This window comes from Ambystoma mexicanum, chromosome 7p, assembly GCF_040938575.1.
Source record: "Ambystoma mexicanum isolate Mex_15411 chromosome 7p, UKY_AmexF1_1, whole genome shotgun sequence".
Classification (NCBI taxonomy): domain Eukaryota; kingdom Metazoa; phylum Chordata; class Amphibia; order Caudata; family Ambystomatidae; genus Ambystoma; species Ambystoma mexicanum.
In genome coordinates, this window is record NC_090939.1 from 203,544,044 (window position 1) to 203,567,335 (window position 23,292).

The following is a 23,292-nucleotide window of genomic DNA, read 5'->3' on the forward strand; positions in this document are numbered from 1 at the left end:
TTCTCATGCGGACATCCATGGTAAAACAACCCCAAATCCATACCAACACTAACCCCTGCCCACACCCCCAGCCACACCTCCTGCCCCATACTTACCTTTCATCGCGACACGCTGTGTCCCTGCGACACTGGTTCCCTTTCCCTTCCGTGATCGGGAACTGGCACTGCAGGGTCCATTTTCTTTGTTTTTGTTTTTTCTTTTGAGCGGGTCAGCTGCAGGGGTGTCCCCGCAACCCCCGCTCACTATACTTTATATTTTAGTGTGGAAGGTGTTGCGTGGGACACCCCTGCAGCCTTTTTTTTTCAGTCGGGTCAGCTTCAGTGGTGTCCCCCGCAACACCTGTTCACTATACTGTATAGCATAGTGAGCGGGGTGTTTCAGGGGCCACCCCCGCAGCCTTTGTTTTTCTTTTTTTTACCTACCCCACCAAAAGACCTAATATACATACCACAACAAGTTGAAAATTTTGGTAGTTCAAACTTTTTGTGCTATGTACATTAGGTCTTTTGGTGGGGTAGGTCAATTGGATTTGGTCATTTTGGCCTAATCCTCTTGGGGTACCTGACCGTACTGAAACGAGGAAGAAACAACTGAGAGTAATGAGCACCACTTACTCTCACCACTCTGGTACTGGGACGAAGAAGATTCATGATGGTCAGGCATGTCCTTTTAATCAAAGACAGCCTTCCAGTGATTGATGGAATACACCTGCAGCCCATTGAAGGACCACAGGTGTATAAAAGGTGACAGGCAGAAGCTCATGATGGCTGCCGAGGAGGAGGAAGCAGCAGCAGAAAGACAAGACCTGGGAAATTTAAGCAGAGATCATTTTTTCACCCAGGATAATGCCGGAGTGCCAGAGAATGAGACACCGACCAAGATCCCTGACGTCCTGCCGATGGAACTGTGCGGGGCAGGCGGGCAGCAGGCGCTGTTGTGGAGCGGACGCAGAGCTGAGTATGGATGCCGGCATGTGCGAAACAAAGCACCCAGCAAACAGGCTTTCATGCTTGGGGAGAAGCCGCCAAGTCCTGCTAAGTGTTGGGGACAGAACCACCGGGGCGCTCCAAGGTACTGTGAAAACAATAACGGTCCATGAACCCTTGCATGTATTGAATTCCGAATTGAATGAAACAAGTAAAGCTGCTTTTTTTTTAGCACTGAACAGAACGAAATAAGTAAAGCAGCATTTATTGAATATCCAATTGAATGAAACGAGCAAAACTGCTCATATTGATTACTGAATTGAAAGGAAAGGCAAAACTGCTTATTTTGAAAGTTAAATTGAATGAAACAGCACAACTGCTAACATTGAATACCAAAGTGAATACAAATAAACCTGCAAATATTGAACTATAAACTGAAAGAAAATAGGAAACTAAGTTGGATGAAGGTCTCTCACTGCAGAGTTAAAGCCAAGGCTTAACATGTGCTTGTTGTGAAGTTACATTTAAGAAACCACTGGTTTATCTGAAAATGGAACTATCCAAAGAGCATTTGAAGTTCCTGGTTGCGTGACCTACAATGGGTGGACCGTTTGGTCTAACAACTGCGCCAAGACCAGAGAACGCATATCTGATAACAAGGAAGCCTACTATTGTGTCAAAAAGGGAAACAACCAGTGGTGCATATAAGGCTTGGGGAAGGGAACCCTGGCCTGTAAAGAATTGTTGAAACTCAATTCAAAGACAACGCTTCAAGATACTTCTTCAGGATACTTCTTTTGGTGACATATATGGATGTTGAACTTAGGGAAGGGAATAGTGATAAAAAGCTGCTTTGACACTATATTGAACGTGGGGAACGGCATCCTGACATTTATAAAGGTGTGGCACTTTAGTCCTTAAAGTCCAAAAGAAGGTAAATTGAACATTGTGGTGAACTATTGACATTTGGGGAAAAGAAGCTGAAAAGTAAGCACAAGCTGGAAATAGCTCAGAATTTTAGTTTTGGAACACTATTTTGTTTATGGTTGACATCCCTACACATTGGGCAAGCATAGGTTTTGGACACAGACATACTTTTCACTCACACAGACTATCCTTAGCTTCTTAAGATAGAGAAATCCCACCTTAGCATAGGGCAAACTAGGCCTTACACCATCTTGACATTTTCTTTAATGAAAGCCTTTTGTTATACATGGCATCCGTTTTCTGTGTCTCCATCCGTGATGCCAACCTCACAATGTCGCTGGTAAAGATCTGGCAGTGTCTGTCCTTGTCTGTATGCTATGTGATGAAGGGTTAGAGGAGCGATGTTTCTCTTACTTTGCTCATGCTTGGAAGCTCCCAGACGCATGCTACACTGTTGGTAGTTATTAGGACACTCTCACATATGTATTTGGCTTGTGTAGATATAGGGCCGCAGGAGTGACCGGAATATTCAACCAATCGGAGTGTGCTGTCACATAAGGAGTGTCAAGCAAAAACCTGATTAGGTGAATGCCCTATATGAAGGGAAATGGCACCTTAAACTACTGCTCTGTCCTATTCGAAAGCCCACCCTACACAGGATTACATTGGAAACTGTGGTCTTTGTCACCTTTCAGGCAAAATTAAAAAGCATTTCAATCTTTAAATTATCAGAAGGCTAGAGAAGTCAGTGTTGGATATAAACCAAATGTGCTTTTCCATGGAATGTTTTGAATTAAAATGGGGTTGGTAACTGATTTGCCAATGTAAGTTTTTATCCACATTTCCTCCTGCCATTCTGTTACATTCATCTGCATAGCCACCTACCCCTGATAATAAACCACAAGTCATGGTGGCTTCTAAATGTTTTTTAGGGATTAACTTTTTCAGAAAGCTTGTGTTCATTTTTTCAGGTGACCGCTTCAGGTCAATTATAGATGATGCCTGGTGGTTTGGAACATTTTTGGCTCAAGAGCCTTATCATCTGGATTATCCGGATAGTCACTTTCAGTGTTACAGTGTTAGGTATGTACTCTGCTTTTTTTACTTTTTTTGTTGTTGTTTCAATGTGTGCTATTTGAATTGTGTTTGTTACCAATCGTTTGCAACTTCCATAAAGGTAGACTTGCAAACTACTCCGATATTAAAAGCAATTCAAAGGACAATAGTCCCCCTTTTTATTCATTTTTATTCTAATTGATTCATTGATCAACTTTGGCATAAATCAATTGAGATTATTTTGAACATCTTGTTGTATTTGAAGAACATCAATGGCTTGTAAGCAAATGCATTTTAATCTAAGCGTGAAACTAGCAAATACAATATTCATTATTGCTGTGGATCAGCTAGTGTTGGGTTGTAATACATTAGATGTATATAAGCTGAATATAAGGCATGATGGTATCATTAATTATGGTGGCCATTTTATGATGGTTCATGACACGAGAAAAATAGCTCTGACTGTCCAACCCTTTTTTGCATTGTTGATACATAACAAATTGTTATCCAGATCATTACTGCTTTTTTCACACTGTAATGCTTTTTTTTTTACAATGTAGTGCTTCAGGAATCTCTGTCCACCACACTAGGCACACTTCAAAACATGTAATTGATGCCCTGCAAAAAGTAGCTTTCTCATAGATCCATTCTTCCCACTGATTCCTTATCTTGGAATTATCCTCACAACAGAGCCTGTTCACATTCTAATGGATTCCTTCATCCCATGGACTTCTCATCTAGGATTCCTAATTTATGATATTTGTGTTCCATTGCAGCTGATCTTCCGAAAACTTTTGTCACCAGGGGGTCTAGTGCAGCTCCGCCGGACTCCTCTATGCGCACCATGCCAGACTTGGCATCTGGGCCGGTATATATCGAGGCACCAAGCCTTGTGATCTCTGTTGTTTTTTTCCATGAACTCTGTTCGCTTCAGAAACATGCTCTTTGTTTGTTTCAGTAACATGCCCAACATAGCAAAGGCCTTGGGCTTCAAGCCCTATGTGGATTGCGGCTGACAATTGTCTGTATCCAACCCCCATAGTATCTATTTATACTGCCTTGGGGAGAATCACAACTAGCCAGACTGCGGATCGTGCCAATCCATGCACCCTAAGCCCCTCGGGAGTGGGCTGCAAAACCTTTCACTCTTTTCCACAATGTAAAGGGTTAATCCAAGTGATTTCGGTCGAAGTTGCAGAGCGTTTATCAGAAGACAGATTCCCAGCCCACACAATGAAGGAAAAAAAGCAACATGAGAGATTCTGCTCAGTGAAAAGCTCCTCTTGGCATCACTCTTGGTCTTCAGGGTCTCCAAGGACTCCCAGTAGACAGATTATCGGGTACAGTTTCCAACCCCTGTACCAAGGAGAGGGGAGGGAACACAGAGGAGTTCTGTGGTGAGAAAGTGCACATGTTGGCACTGGCCACTGTGGTGGATCACGAGGAGGACATGGACACTGATGACATTTCCAGTATATGTTTATTAAATAATAGGAATAAGGCCCATCTGTCCCTAGCCAAAGTGGGTATTGTGAGGGGTCAGTAATGCAAGGCGGACAACTGTTTGATGATTTATCAACATATGCCATTTTATTCTTAAAAGAAATGTATTCAAAATGCATCACTATCCCTACTCTGTTGAGGATGTCGTTGCCTAACCAAAGCTAAGGCAAATCACTTTAACACAGGATAACTGGCCCTCACACTAAGCACCAAATACGCCAAGAAAATATATGGCAATACAGCATAACATGAACAACATTCACAATCTCTGACTTTCTAATGTCCTGGGTGATTTCCCTTCCCTGGATTCAAGGTCAACTCTTTTAGTGTTCAACCAAAGAAAGAAATGTCTGAATTCAGTTACAATGATGGCAAATCTCTTCTCCTTGGGGAAATGGCCACTTTCCACCTCCACCAAATAGCACCAATGGTAATCCCAACCATGATACTTTTTCACCTCTTCAATAAGACTTGCCACAGTTTAAAAGAAATGCAACATCCACAACTGCCAGGGATGCTCAGTTCTTGGTTAACAGTTAATATTTTCTTAGTTACAGTTTTAGAATTCACAATGGTATATTTGTCAGGATGACTTCTCAGTGCTGCTGCTCAACTTCAACAACTTCACTTCTACTTGATTCACTATGAAAAAAGTCACATTTGTCTCTCAGTACTCCACTTTGTTTACACTACTACCATGTTGCATCTGCTGACAACCGGACATACCGCCTCAGCTTCAACACTTTGGACTACCAGCATAGCTTCATTGATTTGTTATTCTAGACCGGCGTCGACAAGATGCACTTCAAAGTACTTCAACAACTTCAAGTAGGCAAGGCACTCTTGCTCCGAATTAACTCTCTTCAAAAGGGGTAGCCTCTTAATCTCTAGTCTTTCTGCCACAATAACAACCTGGTGTTGTCTTTAAGACTCCCTTCTCTCTGTCTTCCACAGTCTCTGGCACTATAGGTTGTGTCAACTCCAGAATAATTATAATTGTTATTTATAAAGTGCTTAATACCTAGAGGTTTCTAAGTTCGGCTTCCAAGGTGAGCGCATTCTTTCTGAGGTATCCTCCCAAGACAAGCAGCCAGTTATCCTTCCCCAACTTTATCTACACCTTTCCGCCATTTATCACTCTTAGTTTCAGGTAATGCTTGCACACTCGTATCTTAGGCCAATTAAACTGTTATTAAATTCACAGTACAATTAGGTTGCTTTTGAATTCTGAGAAAGGCTGGTTTCAGTGTTAATGTGGAGAGACTCTTGGCTTGGGCAATTCGTGTTTACTTCTTCAATAGAAAATGCACTTTAACCTCTTATGAAGGAAAGGTATGCTGCTTTAAAGTAAAGAATAGAGTATTTTTTTTCTTTTTATTTGTATTTGGTTTAATGACAAATTCCAACAAACATTTACAAACAATTTAAACTACACATAATTTTCAAACTCGACAGCAAATCACACACAAAGTGCGGTGCATGCAAGTTGGCCAGTTGGTTCTTGAGGCATATTACTATGTACAAATTCCACAAATAGAATGAGTACAAAATAACAGCTGTGCAATTTATGCTGTGCAATTATGTACCAATGTATCCTTGAGATATGTTGCAAGTGCAACTAAGGCAAATTTGCAAATTATGCTGTGCAATTATCTAAAAACATAATATAAAAACTCTTAAAAGACAACATAATTATCATTGAAAGATATATACCAACAATACAGAAGAACATACGATCTATTTCGAGTGCTTGCTGTAATTGTAACATTTTATAATGTTAAACATTTGTTGGCAAATATAAAAACTCATTAATTCTACCCAGAAGCTTTGTAAGTGCTATTACCAAATGTTCTCCCCCCACATAAAACGAACCCACACCAATTCCCTAGAAGATAAGGTGTTGCCAATATTACATTTTACTAGGCATTGTAATTCTATCACTTTCAAAATGTGAACAAAAGAGAACTAAATGTTATAGAGTTTTGCACTGGGTGGGCTAAGAGCAAAACCGGCAACATCCCATTTCAGCTTTTTCACTATATTTCAGCCAATAATAAGTGCGCTCACAAGTGTCCAAATGCTTGAGGTGAAATCGAAGAAATAAAGCACGAGCTTTGTCACAAGGAACATATAATAAATATTTTGCACGTGGTTTTCTTTTTTTTTTTTTGTAAAATGTGCATATTCCTTGTATGACTTTTGTATTGATGGCCTCCATTGTCAGGACCCAATCAAATTAAAAATGTTTCATTTTAACTTGAAGCAACCCAAAGCTAAGATCTTCGCTACTTGTATTCATTCTCGTTAATAGATTCTTCATGTTCGCCTCAAATCGCACCAAGGATTTTGGATTTGCCTCTTGAATGATCCTGCCTAGATCTTGATGCAGCAAATTGCGCAGTGGATTCAATATCTTTACATAGCAAGTCAACTTGCGCCATTGGAATTTAGCGGTTAGAGAGCTCAAGCCTAGCTCATGCTGTATGATGGAGTTTGGAAGAGACATGGTCAGGCCTAAGGTCTGTTTCCACATGATTCCCTGTACCTTGTCCAGGTTAAACAAACATATGTCCAAGCCATATAATAAAAAGGGTTACACTTTTAAGCTATAGAATTCAAGGACAGGTACCAAAGAGTATTTGCAATGCATCCTGAGTATAATTTTCATCTGGGACAACAAGGGTATCATTTTCTGATTGATGGTCGTGGCCCAGGTACTTAAGGAGGCAGTATGTGATATAAAATAACCAGGATATCGTAAGGAAAGGGTCCTTTCAATCTCTATATCTGCGAATAAAAATATAAAAGTGGTACTGTTTTAGGCTATTGCATTAGCCTCGAACATAAACCCGCTTCACCAAATACGTTTTATTTTGGCTCCGGTCGGGCTTAGTTACCATTTCTTTGTGTTAAGATCCTTCTTGTTTTACTTTGCGCGGCAAACCAAGTTTGCCTTCTTTGTTCGCAGTCCTTTGGCGGGCTTCTGCGAAGAAGCCCTCCTTTGGCATCTGGGTGGGCTGAATGTGAGGGAGGGGTTTAGTAACCCCCTGCACAGGGTCTCATTGGTGACCCAAGTCGCACTTTGTGTCCATTGGCTGAGGTGGTTGTTCGGGGCGGACAACCCCTCTGCTGTGTGATTGAAAGCCAGGCTGTGTGAATGGGGGATTTTGGCATAAAAGGCAGGACTCTTGAGCTGGAAGTCAGTCGCACTGGAACTGCAAAGAACCAAAGAGAAGCGGAGAAGAAGATGGCTGCTGCAACTCCCGAGTCCCGGTGATGCCCTGCTGCAGTCCTGAGCTATCCATCCTTCAACGATAGAAGATCCAGTCCAGAGTCGTCTTCCCTTGTGCCTGGTGGGATCAACCAGCTCACCTTCAACAGCCAGAGGATCCTCTACTTGGTCGAAATCGCTGCACACAGCTGCAGTGGTCCGGATAGCCATCTGAAGAGCCTCTCCTGTTTTAAAGGAGTGCACCTTTTATTCACCGTCGATTCGCTGCTGCTGGCCTCATCCCTGGGTAGTGCAGATCGCTCCAGACGTCGTCCTTCTTGTCCCCACGACTGAAGCTCCAGGAACTGTGAGTCTGCAGGAACTACCGGGAACAACTGCCGTAGCACCAGCTTTTCATCAAACGAATAAGGTACTGTGTCCAACTTCGATGAATTGGGGTGAACCCTTTTTTCCTCACCAAAGGCTTGTCCTTATCTTCCTTCCCTCTTATAACTTTTGCTTCCCTTTTTGACAATATCCAAGTACTCCTGGCAATCTCGAATCGTGAACTGTTCTAACCTTGTGATCCTCGACAACAGGACCCCTGTTCCATTTGACACTGGCGCAGGCCTATTGACTTTTATCTACGTTTTAGAAAGTATCCTCTGATTCTATTTGCCTTGACCGAAGTATTGCCTATGATTTGTATCCCCTATTCTCTTGTGTTAATTCATGTGCTAAGTGTGTTTGACTTCAGTAACATTTCTTCTCGCAGGTACGCTTTTCTTTCGTAAAACCGAACTGTCATTACTGTCAAAAAGTGATCGCGTATTAACCCACGGTAACGTCTTTGTTCCACAACACTGGTCTGTCAAATTGCAATGTACTTACCTTGAATTGATACTTTTTAACCATAAACCTTGAGCCAGTGTTTGCTTGAGTCACAGTAATTGTAGTCCTTTGTGTAATCTCTACTACTGCTCATTTGCTCTTGAGATAAGTCTGGCTGCTTAGCCATTGCTATCACTTTTTCTGTGTAGTACAGGCTTGTACCAAAGGTGAAATTGTACTACCACTTGTAGTCTTAATTGTGTTTAGTGGTCCCTAAGGGCACTGCACAGGATTCTGCCTAACACAGGTTCACAAAATTCACTCAATTTTGACGAGGCAAAAATAATAATCTATGTAGGAACTCAACATTCCTAGTTTCCAAGTACAATTGGGGTCACCCACTTCCATCTCGACCAACTGCAGGTCCCAATCCTCTAAGAATTGCCTCCATCTTAATCCTCTCCTTTTTGAGACAGTTTGATTTTCAACTATAAATGACGGAAACAAAGGGTTAGTTGTGTTGAATACCAACCTACGCCACCTAGAATAACACAACTATTGGGCTCTCGAATGAACAGATCGTCTAGTAAGGTATGTATCTGTGAAAAGATGGAGTGAAATGGAATCGTTCCCGGATTCCAATAAATGGACATTATTAGAAAAACTAGTTTAGGTTGACTACAAGAGCTAAGGTCTATGGCCAGTAGTTCATCCGAACTTTCAATCGGAGTGGTAAGGACTTCAAGATTGTTATCCACTAAGATTGCAAGGCCTCCCGCTGGTCTGCCAGCAGACCCTCGCTTGGCTACTTGTGTCTTAAGTGGTAGAACCGTTAATAAGAAAGTGGTCTAATTTTATTGTCTCTTGTAACAGAATTATTGCAGGCTTTTTAGTAGGATTCACAGAGTTAAGCCAAGCAAATAGATTGGAAAAGCCACACGAATTCCAGGATTGAATTGCAAAGCCTTTCTGGCTACGCTTCTGCATTTGCTTTTGGATTAGTAAGAAGCTGTTCATAAGCGGTTCTAGCCTGGTCCAGTCTTTGACCGATTCTGAGAATTGTTGACGTCACCACACATAGTCGGCACTTGGGCCGTATAAAGCGAGGGTTCCTCTGTGCCTACAAATTCTTCTGCTTTTGCTTCATTATTGAATAGTTGAGGCACAAGTCCCAGATGTGCTAAGTAAGATTTATGCTCCCACACAAGTTTCATAATTATGTGGGAGTGTAATCTACAAATCATGCGATTGTTATTATTGTTATGCAATGTTTTCCAATCTATATCTTCAGAAATGAGAGTACGTAATGGTGTACTTTGTTTAAAAATTGTTTAACATACAGGTTCGATTTAGCCTCTGCCTTCCATTTACTGAGGGATCACTCAGCCATCCCATAATATTGAGCTGTTCAGGAGTAATCAAAACTGGCAGTGGTTCTTTTGCCAGAGGATTGATGGATTGATTTTGCAACTGATTAGCTATTGTATCCCTAATTTCTTCTGGATCTTTTGGAGTTACATTGTTGTCATTATGGTGAGATCGGGACTCCGCAGCCCCCTTGGATTGAGCTTGAATTTTGCCTTTGGTGTTCGATTGAGTTTTGCCTTTTTCATGCATCAAAATCTCAGTCCCTTGTTTGCTTTAAGTTATTAGTCAGTGGGAGTGGATTTGGTTTTACTGCATGATTCCAGTGTGATACTAGCTTCAAGTCCCCTCACTTTTTTGCTACGTATTCTGGGGAAAAATTGCAATAATTGTGATTGTTTGATTTCGTGTTCATTATTTAAAAGATGATAGGGGACAGAGATAGAATTGATGTCATCAATAATATTTGTGATGTCATCTTTGATGTCCTGGGTGTTAGTCTTAGCAATGCACGTAGATGGTGTGAGTTATGGTTGCTTAGCTTACTATAATGGGGGAATGCGCAGTGGTGTTTGGTTGCACTGTGAAGTATAGCATTCCTTTAGTGATTTTTTTTTAACTGAATATACATATATATGTACGGCAGGGAAGGAAAAGAAAGGGGCTAAACAAGTTATGTCGTCATTGATGTCCTCATTGACATTTGAGATGACATCTTTCATGGTCTGGGTTTTAGTGTTAGCAGTGCACAGGGTTGGTGGCAAGGTTGGGGGCTTAGTTTACCATAACTGTCGAATTTCAGGGGTTTTTCGGTTTTAATTTGAAGCATGAAGGGGAGATGGAAAGTTTTTTTTTTTTAGTGAAGTGTACAGGTTTTTGTTAGGGCAACTTAACCATAACGTCCCCTCAATAAAGTTTTTTTTGTAGTGAATATCAGATATAGATAACTTTGTCTCTTAACTCAAGTTGGGATAAGTCATGCCCCTTATCTAAAAGATTTAGAATTTGAGTTAACACCAGAAAAGAGAGGTTATCAGGCTCATTGAGATCAAGTAATTGGGTGCGGCTATCATTCAATGTCCGAAACTTAGTTTCTGTATTATGCTGTTGCATATTTGATAGTCATTTCTCCAGTTGTCATGATAATTATGGCTCCTTGTACTTTCATTTTGTAGTAACTCATTAATGAGGGAAGACGGAGAGCTAGCCGCTACATTGTTTTGCTCTGGCTTACGGTTTTCTGTGTGTATTTAATTGCTCAAAATGTTTAGCTTGGGAATGGTTGTACAAGCATACTACTTCAATGTCTGGAGGAAAAAGTGAGACGGGTCGCAGGGCCGAGTGAAACTCTGATTCGTCGCTGGAGCAGGAGAGTAGATGAGCGACATATGGTCCCCAGATGTCGGCGGGGGGAGTGCGTGCAAGGGTAGTGTTCTAAAGAACTCAGTTTCTACGTCTTGGCAGTACAGAATGTCTTTTAGCCAGCTTGCCAGGGTGGGGGCCGGTCCACGACTCCCATGACATGGCTACTCTCCTGCGTCTAAGCACCAACAGGATAGCTGCGAGTTTCCTCGTTGCGGGTGAGAGGTGTCTTGTTAACTCAAGAAGGGCCATGGGTGTCGGGTCCTCTCCAATTATTGCAGCCCTTGTCTGCAGAACCTCGGTCCAGAAGCGGGATACAGCAGGGCAATCCCAGGCTAGGTGAAGAAAGTTCGCCGCCTGGGTGCCACATCTCCCACAGGAGGCCGCTGATTCTGGACGTTGCACACATTTTTTGGCCGAAGTGTAGTATGTTTGATGGAGGTAATTGAAGTGGATCTGCTTAAGGCGTGTGCTCAATGCCACCTTTTGAGTTAGTCGAAGGATGCATGTCCAATCTTCATCGGGTATTGTGGCTTGTAGAGATTTTTCTCGCCTTGTTTTCGTGCGGATGTTCTTGGGTACATTGTCTGCCAAGAGGGACCTGTATATCATTGAGACAAGTCTGCCTTCGCCCTGAGCTTGAATTGCATTGTGTAAAAGTTGCCATGTAGGTGGCTGTTGCGGGAATGTCAGGAAAAGTGTTAAGAGAGTGTACCGGAGTCTAAAATATACTAATGTGTCAAGGGATGTACTGCTTCCCTTCTCTCTGACTTCCTGGGGTGTTATGAATAAGCCCCCGATGAACAGGTCGCCCATGGTCTGTATCTGTTGTTTGTCCACCCATTGGTGGAAGACTTTCTCTCTGGTCAAGGGGACTCTCCTGGTATAAACTTGACTGGCAACAGAGGGGAGAATCTGGTGTGAATGTCCTATTTCTGCGCTAATCTTTTCCAAATCGCGTACGTGGATACAACCACATTCATCACGTGGCTTGGGGTACCTGGAGATGACCAATGATTTACGCTCTTAGCAGGTTGGGAGACGCAAGGGCATGTTCTATTTACACGTGCAGTGTAATGAAATGTGTGGCGTGCCAGTGGCTGAGAAACTGTGCCTGGGCTGGCCAGTAGTATCTCTCTAGGTCAGGGAGCGCCAGGCCTCTGTGGGACGTCGGTAACATGAGCGTTGGGTAGGCCACCCTTGCTGGCTTGCCCGTCCACAATAATTCAAGGATTAGACTCCGGATACTCCTCAGGAAGGACTGTGGCAATATTAGGGGTAAATTGGCAAACAAGTAAAGAAGTTTAGGTTGCAGCACCATCTTAACCAACGAGGCTCTACCCAACAGTGTTACTGGGAGCGTTTTCCATCTGTGTATTTGTACCTGGAGGGACCCAGCGCCTTCTCGTAGTTATCTTTAAATACGTCATGGTGGTTGAGGGACATTGAAATCCCCAGATAAGGAACGTGGGCGTCCTCCCATGTGAACCCGTCGTTGTCTGTGAATTTTTGAGTGCCCAGTGTCGGGGGGAATATTACTGATTTGGTGTGATTAATTTTTAAGCCAGACACTTTGCCAAATTTAATGGCTTCGCGCATAATGGGATTCAAGTTTTCGCTTGCGTCTTGGATGAAGAGAACCACATCATCCGCAATAGAGAAATCACCAGTTTGTGGCCCGAAAGTGAGGCCTCTCTGGAGCTGCCGGGAACATAGCCCTGACACTAGGGGTTCCATTATTAAAGCAAATATTAAGGCTGAACGCGGACAACCCTGTCTAGTCCTCCGTTGTAGGTCTGTTTGTGGATTTCGTACTACCCAAAATAATGGAGGATCGGGGGCTATTGTACAAAAGGGAGATCCGCTTGATAAGGTATCTCCCCAGGTCCATCCACTCGAGTACCGCAAAGAGATAGAGCCATTCGACTGAGTCGAAGGCTTTCTCTGCGTCAAGTAAGACCGCGATTGCTTGGTGTGAGAGTGTCATAAATCACCAAAGTATCAACTGAAAAGGATACAGTAACCAAAAAAGGATACAATTTGGTAGGGCTTTTCCGGATCCTATCTTCACACGACTTGATTGAAGGCAGGTCAAATTAGACCTTCCAAATGATACAACTCTCTGACTGAATAAAACAGGCAGAGAGATGGATCACTGGAAAGGGCGTGGGAATTGTACAGGAAGTAAGCCTAAAATAGATAAGTATCATAAGACAATGTCCCAAATTAAATACTAAGAAACACAGAATTGGGATTAATTCAGACACTGACCTTAAGGCTAAACTGAAGAATTCCAGGACAATATCTTGAAGAGTTCCAAGAGTTGAACAAACGACAAAGGAAGGGAAGATTAGTAAGGGAGACTTATCCCGAACGGCACGAGGCTCTCGCTAGATACCGGATTGGTGCACCACAGGGTAGCGTCCAATGTACTGTGCACATTCACCTTCCAATAGTTCATGAAATACTTCCTTTCCCTCAAAGAACAAAATAAGAATCTCACCTGTTGACTGTCACAGGTACCAAAAGTTCGAAGAAGTTCAGAAAAACACGTGCAGGATTGCACGCGACAGCATACACGCAGCCAAGCCAGCCGCGCCTGTAGACAGCGTTTCCGCGTGAAGAATTAGACACGCGAACAGGATTCACGCAGCTCTGGACAGCCGCGCTAGCAGACAGCGTCCGCGTGGAGATTCGGCACGCGACCTGGATTCACGCAGCTCAGGACAGCCCGCTTGCAGACAGCGCCCGCGTGGAGATTTGGCACGCGAACAGGATTCACGCAGCTCAGGACAGCCGCGCTTGCACACAGCGTCCGCGTGGAGATTTGGCACGCAAACAGGATTTACGCAGCTCAGGACAGCCGCGCTTGCAGACAGCGCCCGCGTGGAGATTTGACACGCGAACTGGATTCACGCAGCTCACGACAGCCGCGCTTGCAGACAGCGTCCGCGTGGAGATTTGGCACGCGAACAGGATACACGCAACCCAGGAATTAGCGTGTGGAGGAAAACAAGCTCAAATTAGGCCAAAGAAGTTTGCTGACAGGAATGCGAGAACGCAGGTCCGGGGTTCAGCTGCAAACGCCAAAATTGACTTAATCAGAAGCAGCGAATGGAGTTTCCACGCTGCTAATGTACGCACTGCCGTGATACACGTGACGGACCTAAGTCACGTGAAAATTAACGACGTGAAAAATGCAGATGTCGTTTTCCGGGCAATGTATCGAACAACCTCCATTTTGAGTAAAAAGGTCTACTGGTTCTGTGGGCGTAACTCATCTTGTATGGAGAAGTTGTTCCTGGTCCAGGGGTATGTCCGGCAGGCATAACAGAGAGGTCGAGTGCTGTCATGGCTCCGAACAATCTCCTGATGCCGAATGTTGTTTTTCGCCCAGGGAAAAAGCCCGCCTGGTCGCCTAGTACCAGTCCCGACATGAGAGGGAGCAGTCTAGCAGTAAGGATTTTTGCCAGTATCTTGTTATCAAGATTAATCAATGAGATTGGCCTATATGAAGCGCAGTCATCGGGGGGCTTTGGCTGCTTTGTGTAGGAGAATAACGATGGCGTTGCAAAGGGTTGGTGGTAGGATCCCATGTTCTAGTGCCTATTTATAGACGTGCAGGTGGAGTGGGGCCACTATGGTTGCAAAAGTCTTATAAAATTCGCTGGTTACTCCATCAGAGCCTGGGGCTTTGGTGTTGGGTACATTTTTAATGGCTTGCATAATTTCTTCTATGGAGATGGGTAGGTTTTGTGGCTCGCAAAGTTCCCTCTCCACCCAGTAGAGGTCAGTGTCTTCCAGGTAGCCTTGTAGAGTTTCGGGGTCAGTGCTGTGTTTAGAGCTATATAGTTCTTGGTGAAAGGAGCGGAATGTGTTGATGATTTCTTCCTTTATGTGCACAGTGTGCCATGAGTGTTGCGCACTCTTTTCACCCGGGTGGGTTTCCTGTCTGCAGCTATTCGGTGAGCCAGAAGGGCTCCGAGCTTCTGGCCTTTGCTGTATTGACGGATTTAATGTCTCTGGCCTACAAATTTCAGCTCTCGCTCCGCTATAGTCCCGAACTTCAATAGCTCTTCTTTGAGTTCTGCTTGGGTATATGGATTACCGGAGCTAGAGGATTAGAGTTCAAGTCTTTTTAGTTGGTTCTCACTCGCTGCCAATTCTCGTCTGATCAGTTTCAATATTCCGTTTTCCTTTGCTATGCACACACCTCTAACGTAACCCTTTAGAGTCTCCTAGAGCATGCCTGCTGAAGGGACAGTGTCTTGAATGACCTCTAGAAAGGCCTTGATTTCATCACGTAGCTCTGCAGCGAACACCTGATTTGACAGTGAGTCTAATTTAAACCTTCAATGGGGTGCTCCCGGTCTTACGCTGGGAAGACCGCATTCAAGAATCACCACGGAGTGGTCGGAGAAGGTCTTGGGAAGGATTTGGCAAGTCCCCCATTTGAACGGGCTCTGGGATGATACCAGAAAATAGTCAATCCGCGAACTGGTGTTGTGGACAGCAGAGTGAAAACTGTTCCCTGGCCTCCCAATTAGTCCACATGTTCACCAGGTCGAATGCTCAGCAGATTTCCTGGATCTGGAGGCTTGCTTTGGATGGTCGAGCGGTCATACTATGTGATTTGTCTTTCTTTTTTTTTTTTCAAAACTTCATTTTATTGGTTTTATACATACAGCTTTCCAGATAACATCAGAGTTGTGGCTTCTTTAAAGCTTCAGTTTACTCAAATGAAAGAAAACAATAATAGAACCAAACTTTATCTCAAACTCTGGGAGGGGACAGAGGGAGAAACAGAGGAGGGGGAGAGAGAGGAGACACAGGGGAACAGCAGTTTTCACATTAAGCCATGTCGGGAGTCTTGTTTTTAGTGCAATTTATTAGGAGGGGCCTTTTCTTTGGCCTGGATTTGTCTGGCGGCATTGTGGCTGAGGGATTCTTTCGGCAATTGAGCCCCGGCTTGGCCTCAGGAGTTCCTGCTTCTGTTTTGTCTCCTTCAGGGCACTTTTAGTCAAATTTCTCCATCCATCGTAGGGTTGGGGGTTGTCTTGCCACCCCCGGGAATTGCTGTGTAGTCCAGGAAGGGGGCTCAGATCTGGTAGAATTTGCTTCTGTTATCAAATTGAATGGCTGTGATTTTCTCTGCAGCTACTATATCCCAGCACTTGGACCACCACATTGGGATTGCCGGGCCCTTTGGGATTTTCCATAGCCTGGCGATTGATATTTTAGCTGGAGTTAAGAGATGCAAGCATATGTCGGCTAGGCGTCCGGTCAATGGGAATTGGTCCTCGCCTGTCGCCCCAGTAAGACGATTCCTGGGTCCCACGGGATTGCGAGACCTGCAATTAGTTTAATTTGTTCGAAAACACTGCTCCAGAACTGTGCTGCCTTGGGACAGGCCCATTACAATGCTCCGGGATGGTGGGGTTGCATTTGTCGAGTATCTCCGTGGTTCGATACCATCTGTAGCATACCTTGAAGGCGCCTTCCTTGTTGGTTATGCATTTGGAGCTTTTGTGTACCGGGGACCAGATGCAGCTCCATTCCACCGGGCCGATCTCTCTGCCCATGTCCCTTTCCCATTTTGTCATATAGGCCTCTTTCTTTTTTGGGTCCGTCCTGTCGAGCAGCTTGTTCAGGGTGGATATATTCCCCTTTGGGGGGGGTGTCAGTGAGCGTTGTCTCTAGGGCTGATAGTTCTCTGCCTCCGCTTTGCCTTACTGCTTCGCTTGACAGCCAGTGCCTGGGTTGTGAGTCCCGGAACCTTTGTCTCTGGTACCTGGAATTTGACTTTACAGGCTTCGAAGTTTAGTGAATCCACATTTTCAAAAAAAACTGCGATAACCCTCAGCCTTCCTTCCATTTGCCAAATCTATTTGGGGAGATGCCTAGGGTGAAATTTGGATTGTCCCAGATGGAGGTGAGCGTGCATACCGTGGTTCTGCAATTCCAGTAGCGGGCTGCCTTCTTCCAGCTCTTTGCTGTGTTTCTTGTAGCTGTCAGGGGCCCCACGTTGGTGGGGTTGCCGGGGCTTTCCATTTGTGGTAGGGATTCTATTGGTGTCTGGCACCATTTGTCCTCCAGTGTCGGCCAGCGGGGTCGAGTGTCGCTTAGTTTCCATGCAAAGGCCTGTGAGAGCTGAGCTGCCAGGCAGTATCTGGTGATGTCTGGGACCCCTAGGCCACCCACCGCTGTGCTCCGAAGCATGATATGCCTTGGTATTTGCAATCTCTTTCCTTCCCAGGCGTATCTTAGAATGTCTACCTGCAGTTTTTGAAGGGCTTTTTTTTAGATTGTTACTGGGAGGGCGAAGCAGTGGTAAAGCAGTCTTGGGATTAGGTTCATGTTCACTGCTGTGATCCTTCCGAACCAAGAAATACCTTGCTTTTGCAGTATGGTCAGGTCCTTCCGGAGCTCCGAGAATAGTGGGCGGAAATTTACTTTGTAAATTCTTCCTGTTTTGCTTGTCATCTGCACCCCTAAATAGCTGAGGCATCGCTTTGCCCATGGGATCGGATAGTTGGGTTCCAGGGCTGCCCTGCATCTCCCCCGCACATTGATGCCCATCGCTGCTGATTTCGAGAAGTTTACCTTAAATCCTGATGCCACTCTAAATGCTTTTAGCTCTTGCCAGACTACTTGCATGGATTCTTCCGGCTGGGTTGTTGTTAGTAGCACGTAGTCAGCGTATAGGGACACTTTATAGGATTCTCCTTTAACCTTGAGGCCATGTATCCAGGTTTTGCCGGATTCTGCATGCAAATGGTTCCATCGAGTGCGCAAATATGAGGGGGTACAGGGGACAGCCCTTTCTAGTGCCTCACGTGATGCTGATTCTCTCCGACTTAGCCCCATTTTCCCTGAGTTGCGTGGAAGGGTGTTGGTAGTTTGATAGTATCCATTTTGCAAAGTTCGGGCCGAACTCATAGTGCGTTAATATTTCCTTGATGTAGCCCCAGTCCAGCTTGTCAAATGATTTGTGCGCATCGAGCGACATGACTACCAATTCCACCCTCATTCTGTTCGCTGACTTGATTGTGTTTGTTTCGTCTGATGTTGTTGTGCGTGCTGCGGCCCGGGATAAAGCCTGTTTGATCCGGGTGAATTATGTCTGGGAGAATTGGTGCTGATCTCTTAGTCAGTATTTTTGCTAACAGCTTGGCGTCATTGTTTAGCAGGGTGATGGGTCTGTATGAGGAGCATTGGTCACGGTCTTTCCCTGGCTTTGGGATAAGAACTGTTAGTGATTCTTCCATAGACAAGGTTGTGGAGCATCTCAAGGAATAAGTTGAACAAGATTGCTAGCTGTGGCGACAGGATGTGGGCGTATTTCTTATAGAATTGGGCTGTAAATCCGTCTGGTCCCGGTGCCGTGTTTTTCAGGGTGTGGATAGCTTCTCCTACTTCCTGCGCTGTGATTGGGCGTTCTAGTGCTTCAAGGTGGGGGTGCGGTGGAGCTCTTTGGGTTGACACCAAGTATCCCAGCTGTGCCGGCTTGATTGTTGGGGGTCCAGACATGATTTCTTTATGATGTTTTGTCATTAGTTTGAGTATGTCCGCCTTTGTGTAGCGAAGGTTGCCATCCCGATCTGCAAGGCATTGAATGTTGTTCCTTGAGTCAGCTTCAGCTTGTGCACCAGGAGGCGGTTTGCCTTGTTACTATTCAAGTAGTAAAATTGTTTGGTGTAGCCCAGGGCTCTGGCTGAGCGATCCGCCAGGTGCATTTCCAGTTCGGGTTTCGCTTTCTTGAGATCCCAGCTTGTTGTTTTTGTTTGGCGCCTTTTATAGATGTTCTCCAATTCCGTGACCCTTTACTCCAGCTTGTCTTGTTGCAGATGGTTTAGTCGCTTGAGCCTTGCGGCGCAATTATTCGCTACCCCACGAATCAATGGCTTCATAGCATCCCAGATGATTGCCTTTGAGGTGTTGTTGGTCGTGTTTGCCTCAAAGTAGTTTGTGAGAGCTTCAGCCATTTCCATTCTGCAGGCCACGCCTGACCAGGTTTGGTCCTGCAATTTCCAAGGCCAGGTAGGCCGTTCTGGCATACCCAGGCGCATGGTGACTGGGGCATGATCTAATATGGCCCTCTGTGCGATTTGAATGTCCTCTACGCAGGGAATGAGCTCACTGGAGATCAATAGCAGATAAATTCTCGAGTGCCCTCTGTGGACGTGCGAGAAGAATGTGCAATCTCTCCTTTTCCTGTTGATCAGTCTCCACGCGTCGATGGTCTTGGTTTCCTGCAAGAATTCTGCCATGGCCAGAGCTTTGGTATAGTCCTCCCTGGTGGGGGTGAAGGGAGTGTTTTGTCCAGGGCCAGGTACGGGGTTATATTAAAGTCTCCACTGATTAATAGGAGACCCTTGGAGAATGCTGCCACTACTAGTAGTAAATTGCGGAGAAAGCGGTCTTTGGCGCTATTCAGGCAATAAATAGCAGCTAGAGTGATGGGGAGGTCAACTAGGAGGCCTTTCAGTAGTAGCTATCGACCTTCCGGGTCTCTTTTAGTTGTGATCTGGGTAAGTGGCAGATCGCGGCTGAGGAGCATGGCCACCCCTCTCTCTTTTTTTGGCCAGAGGTGGCAAAGAAACATTTTGGACAGCAGAGGAAAGAGATCCATTTTTCATCAGCCGCTAGCGGGTGTTTCTTGTAGGCAGGCGATGTCTGCTGATATTTGAGAAAGCTTCCGCTCCACCGATTTCCTTTTGCCAGGGGCGTTCAGGCCTTGCACATTCCAGGTCATCATGATGAGTTCCCTATCCTGGGATGCCATTTATGTTCTGTGTGGTTGCTTTTTGTGTTGTCCCTCCTGGTTTTGTCTGTGTCTTGTGACTTGGGTTGTTTCTGCGTAGTTCCCAATCCCCATAAAGTATGATCCCGTCTCCCAGTGTGTCCTCCCCCCCCCCCCAACAACAAACTGGTTTTACGTTCCAGCCTTCGACCAACGGGGCCTACGGCCGGGCCAACGCAACCAACTAGATTGTGTAAAGTGAGAGATTTCACCCCCATGGGATGGGTGGAGGGTATTGTCTCTACGGCTCTCTAGGGATTGGCCTTGTCGGGGGGGGGGGGGCTTTATCACTTAGCTCAAGGGATCCAGGGTACCTCAGGCTCTGCTCAATGATGATCCCTATATTGCTGTTACTCTTGTCGTGCTCGGGGGAGTGGGTGTTGGGGCCCTACTCGGTTTTGACCTGAGCAGTGGTTCCCCTCATCGATTAATGGCCTTCTTGCTCTTGGAGGACGGTCTGCGCACCCTGCGACAGCTCTCCACTCGGGACCATGATTTCAGAGTATCCCGCCATGCATCATCGGAGGTAAGCGCCTCTCCATCACTCTCTTCCCACCAGCCTCTGGGTTCATAAAGTTTCCTGCCTCTCTTGGGGAGTGGATAACCCAGAGCTTCCCTTCCCAGGTGAAGGGCAGGGCTGTGGGGAAACTCCAGCGGTATGTGATTTTCTTTTCACAGAGCCATTCTGTCATTGGCTTTAGGGCTTTCCTTTTTGCCAATGTTATTGTTGCCAGGTCCTGATAAAGGCATATTGCGGCGTCTCTGAAGTGTATTCGGGCTGAGCTCCTGGCTTCTCGCATTATTTCCTCTTTAACTCAGTAGAAGTGCACCCGGTCCTGGACGTCCGGGGGAGATGAGGTATTTAGCCTTGCTTGGGTTCTATGCACACTGTCGAATTCCAGGGGGGCGTCGTCCAGGAGGGTTATGCTGAAGCGGAACAGGTCGTTCACGTAGGACCCCAGATCGTTGTCGTCGGAGATTCATGTGGGGATACCCCTTAGGCGGATGTTGTTGCGCCTGGATCTGTTTTCTGCGTCCTACTGTTTGGCTTCAAGGGCCTCGCACCTGGCCTCGAGTACTGTGATCCAGTCAGTTCCTGCCCCAATTTCAAAGTTTTGTTCACAGTTGGTGGTCTCCATTTCTTCTGTTCTAGCCTCGACTTCCCCCACTCTTTTGTCCAGGGTTGAGATTTTACTTTTCACTTAGTCAGTCCCCTTTTGGTATTCCTTGGTGATGGTCGTCAGGAGATCTTGCAGGTCAGCTTTTGTGACTGTTTGAGTAATCCGTTCTGGGGCCATTTCTGGGTGGGAACCTGATGTCGTGCCTTTGTTGCGCTCCCCCTTTTTGGGCTTCTCAGCCATTGGAGTTGTCAGTAAGGCTGCAATGTCTGTCTGCTTCGTTGGGTTTGAGGTTCCTGGACATTTTGCTGCACACACTCTGGTTTTCGCAGTGCAGGTCCAGGTCTGGTGGAGCCCTGGGAGGTTCACTTTTGCGTTTCCGATTGCTCTGTGCACCCTGTGGGAGCCGGTTGCCGGATGGATAGATAGCGACCGTTTGTGGGAGCGAGACGCACATCAGGGGTCCTTGTTTACTAGTGTGCTGCCCTGACTCACTTTTGGAGTGGATTGATGTGCATTATAGGCTGTGGTCTCAGCAGAACGACGCACCCGACTTATTAGCCAGACTGCTCCGCTGTATGTGTGGGTGGGAGCGCTTTGTTCAGGGTACCCTTTAGATCTGTTTTCAGGTGGGGAAGGCTACTTTACCCTGTGTTGTGTCTTGTGTTATTTGGGCTTTACACCCAGTTGCTCACCATGCTTTCCTGTGAATAACGTGAGGGTCCTCGGCTAAGCCCGCTTTAGAGTGCCTCAAAGGGCACTTGGGTGGGTCCACCCAAGTCTTGTGTTGCCTGCCTATGGGAACCCCTGTGGTGGAGCAGTCTGCTAGGATTGCCACAGCGAGTCGGTGGTTGCTTCCTCCCCTTAGGTGCCGCCTTACCTTCCGCCAAGTTGCCGGCCCCGAACTTCAGATGTTGTGGGGGTGGCTTATTGGAGGATGCTTCAATCCTCGGTTTTCCTGCTGTCTTTCTGTCGGGACCGATGGTTTTCGGGAGGAGGGAGGGTCCCTTTCGCAGAGATGAGCCGGGCCTCCACCGCCGCAGGTGGCTCCATACCAGCAGGCTCGGCCACTCGGGTGGGTTCAGTTGGCTAGGGGCTGGGGGGGGCACCGGCTTCGGTGCCTGCTTTGAGTGCGGTGGGGAGGGCAGATTCCGGTTGGGGGATGCCTTGCCTCTGGGGCGTTGCGGAACTCCGGCGTGTGCACTCGCCACTAGGTCTCCCAAGTAGCTGTGGGAGCTGCGATGTCAGCTCCTGCCTAGGCCGGTGCTGGGTTGAGAAGGCCCTTTTCAGCTGGTGGGGTGGCCGAACTTCCCGCCGCATCCCCTGTTGCAGTTTCCTCAGGAGTGGCAGCTACGGTGAGGGGAGTGTCCTCCACTGGGCTCTCTCCGGTGAGTTAGGTCCTCCTGAACGGGTGCCGATAGTCTGGGGTGGGGGGGGGCACGCAAGGCTCGCATGCCCCTGCTGCCGGGAGTGGTAGGGCGGGGAGGCACCCCCGAGCTGGGATCGCCAAAGTGCTTATTAGGGCGAAACTGGGTCGATGCTGTTGATCGCTTTGCTTTCCACTGTGTTCAGCCCTGGAGCCTTTCATGGGGGGAGCGGAACGCAGCCACTGATGGCTTGTATCGCCTTGTGCGATTCGGGCAGACTCCAGGAGCTCGGGGATACGAAGCCCGCATTGTGTCCGGCAGCTGTTGCTGACTTTCCGGCGGGTTGGTGGTTGGAGTTCATGCTTACGGCTTGGGTTGCTGGTAGGTGCTCCAGTCTGATGGGTGCCTACCTTCTTGGGTCTCAGAGGTCTCCCAGGCCTGATCGGGCTTTAGGGTAGAGCTGTCTGACATTTTGGTGATGGGACCCACTCCGTTTCCTTGCCGCTTCATGGTAAGCTCCTTCGATCTTCGGGTTCTGCTCCACATTGGACCATGAAACTTGGTCAGTGTGTGTCCTCACACCTCTGCATTCGTATACTCTGCTTGTCTGCTAAAGAATCGTGCTATCACTGGGGCATTGCCGTTGGATGCGTGGCCGCGGCCGGGAGCTCTCACAGAGCCAGTCCGTCCGCCATGGCTCCAAGCCACACCCCCTCGTGATTTGTCTTTTAGGGGGTCAATTGGCGTGTTCATGTCTCCTCCCCAGAGGATTGTGGCAGAGCTGGAGCCCTCAAGTTGGGACAAGACCTAGTTAAAGCCCCAA

At 46.3% G+C, this 23,292-nt stretch overlaps 1 protein-coding gene across 3 annotated transcripts in view; it reads left to right on the forward strand.

The window, feature by feature from the left end:
- Window positions 1-23,292, forward strand: part of BRWD1 (bromodomain and WD repeat domain containing 1) — a 3,236,587-nt gene that overhangs the window by 1,868,718 nt on the left and 1,344,577 nt on the right. For all 3 annotated transcript variants that reach the window (XM_069636064.1, XM_069636066.1, XM_069636065.1), the window contains one exon: window positions 2,825-2,936. In XM_069636064.1, the coding sequence (XP_069492165.1) occupies window positions 2,825-2,936 (112 nt within the window). The remainder of the gene's footprint in view (window positions 1-2,824; window positions 2,937-23,292) is intronic.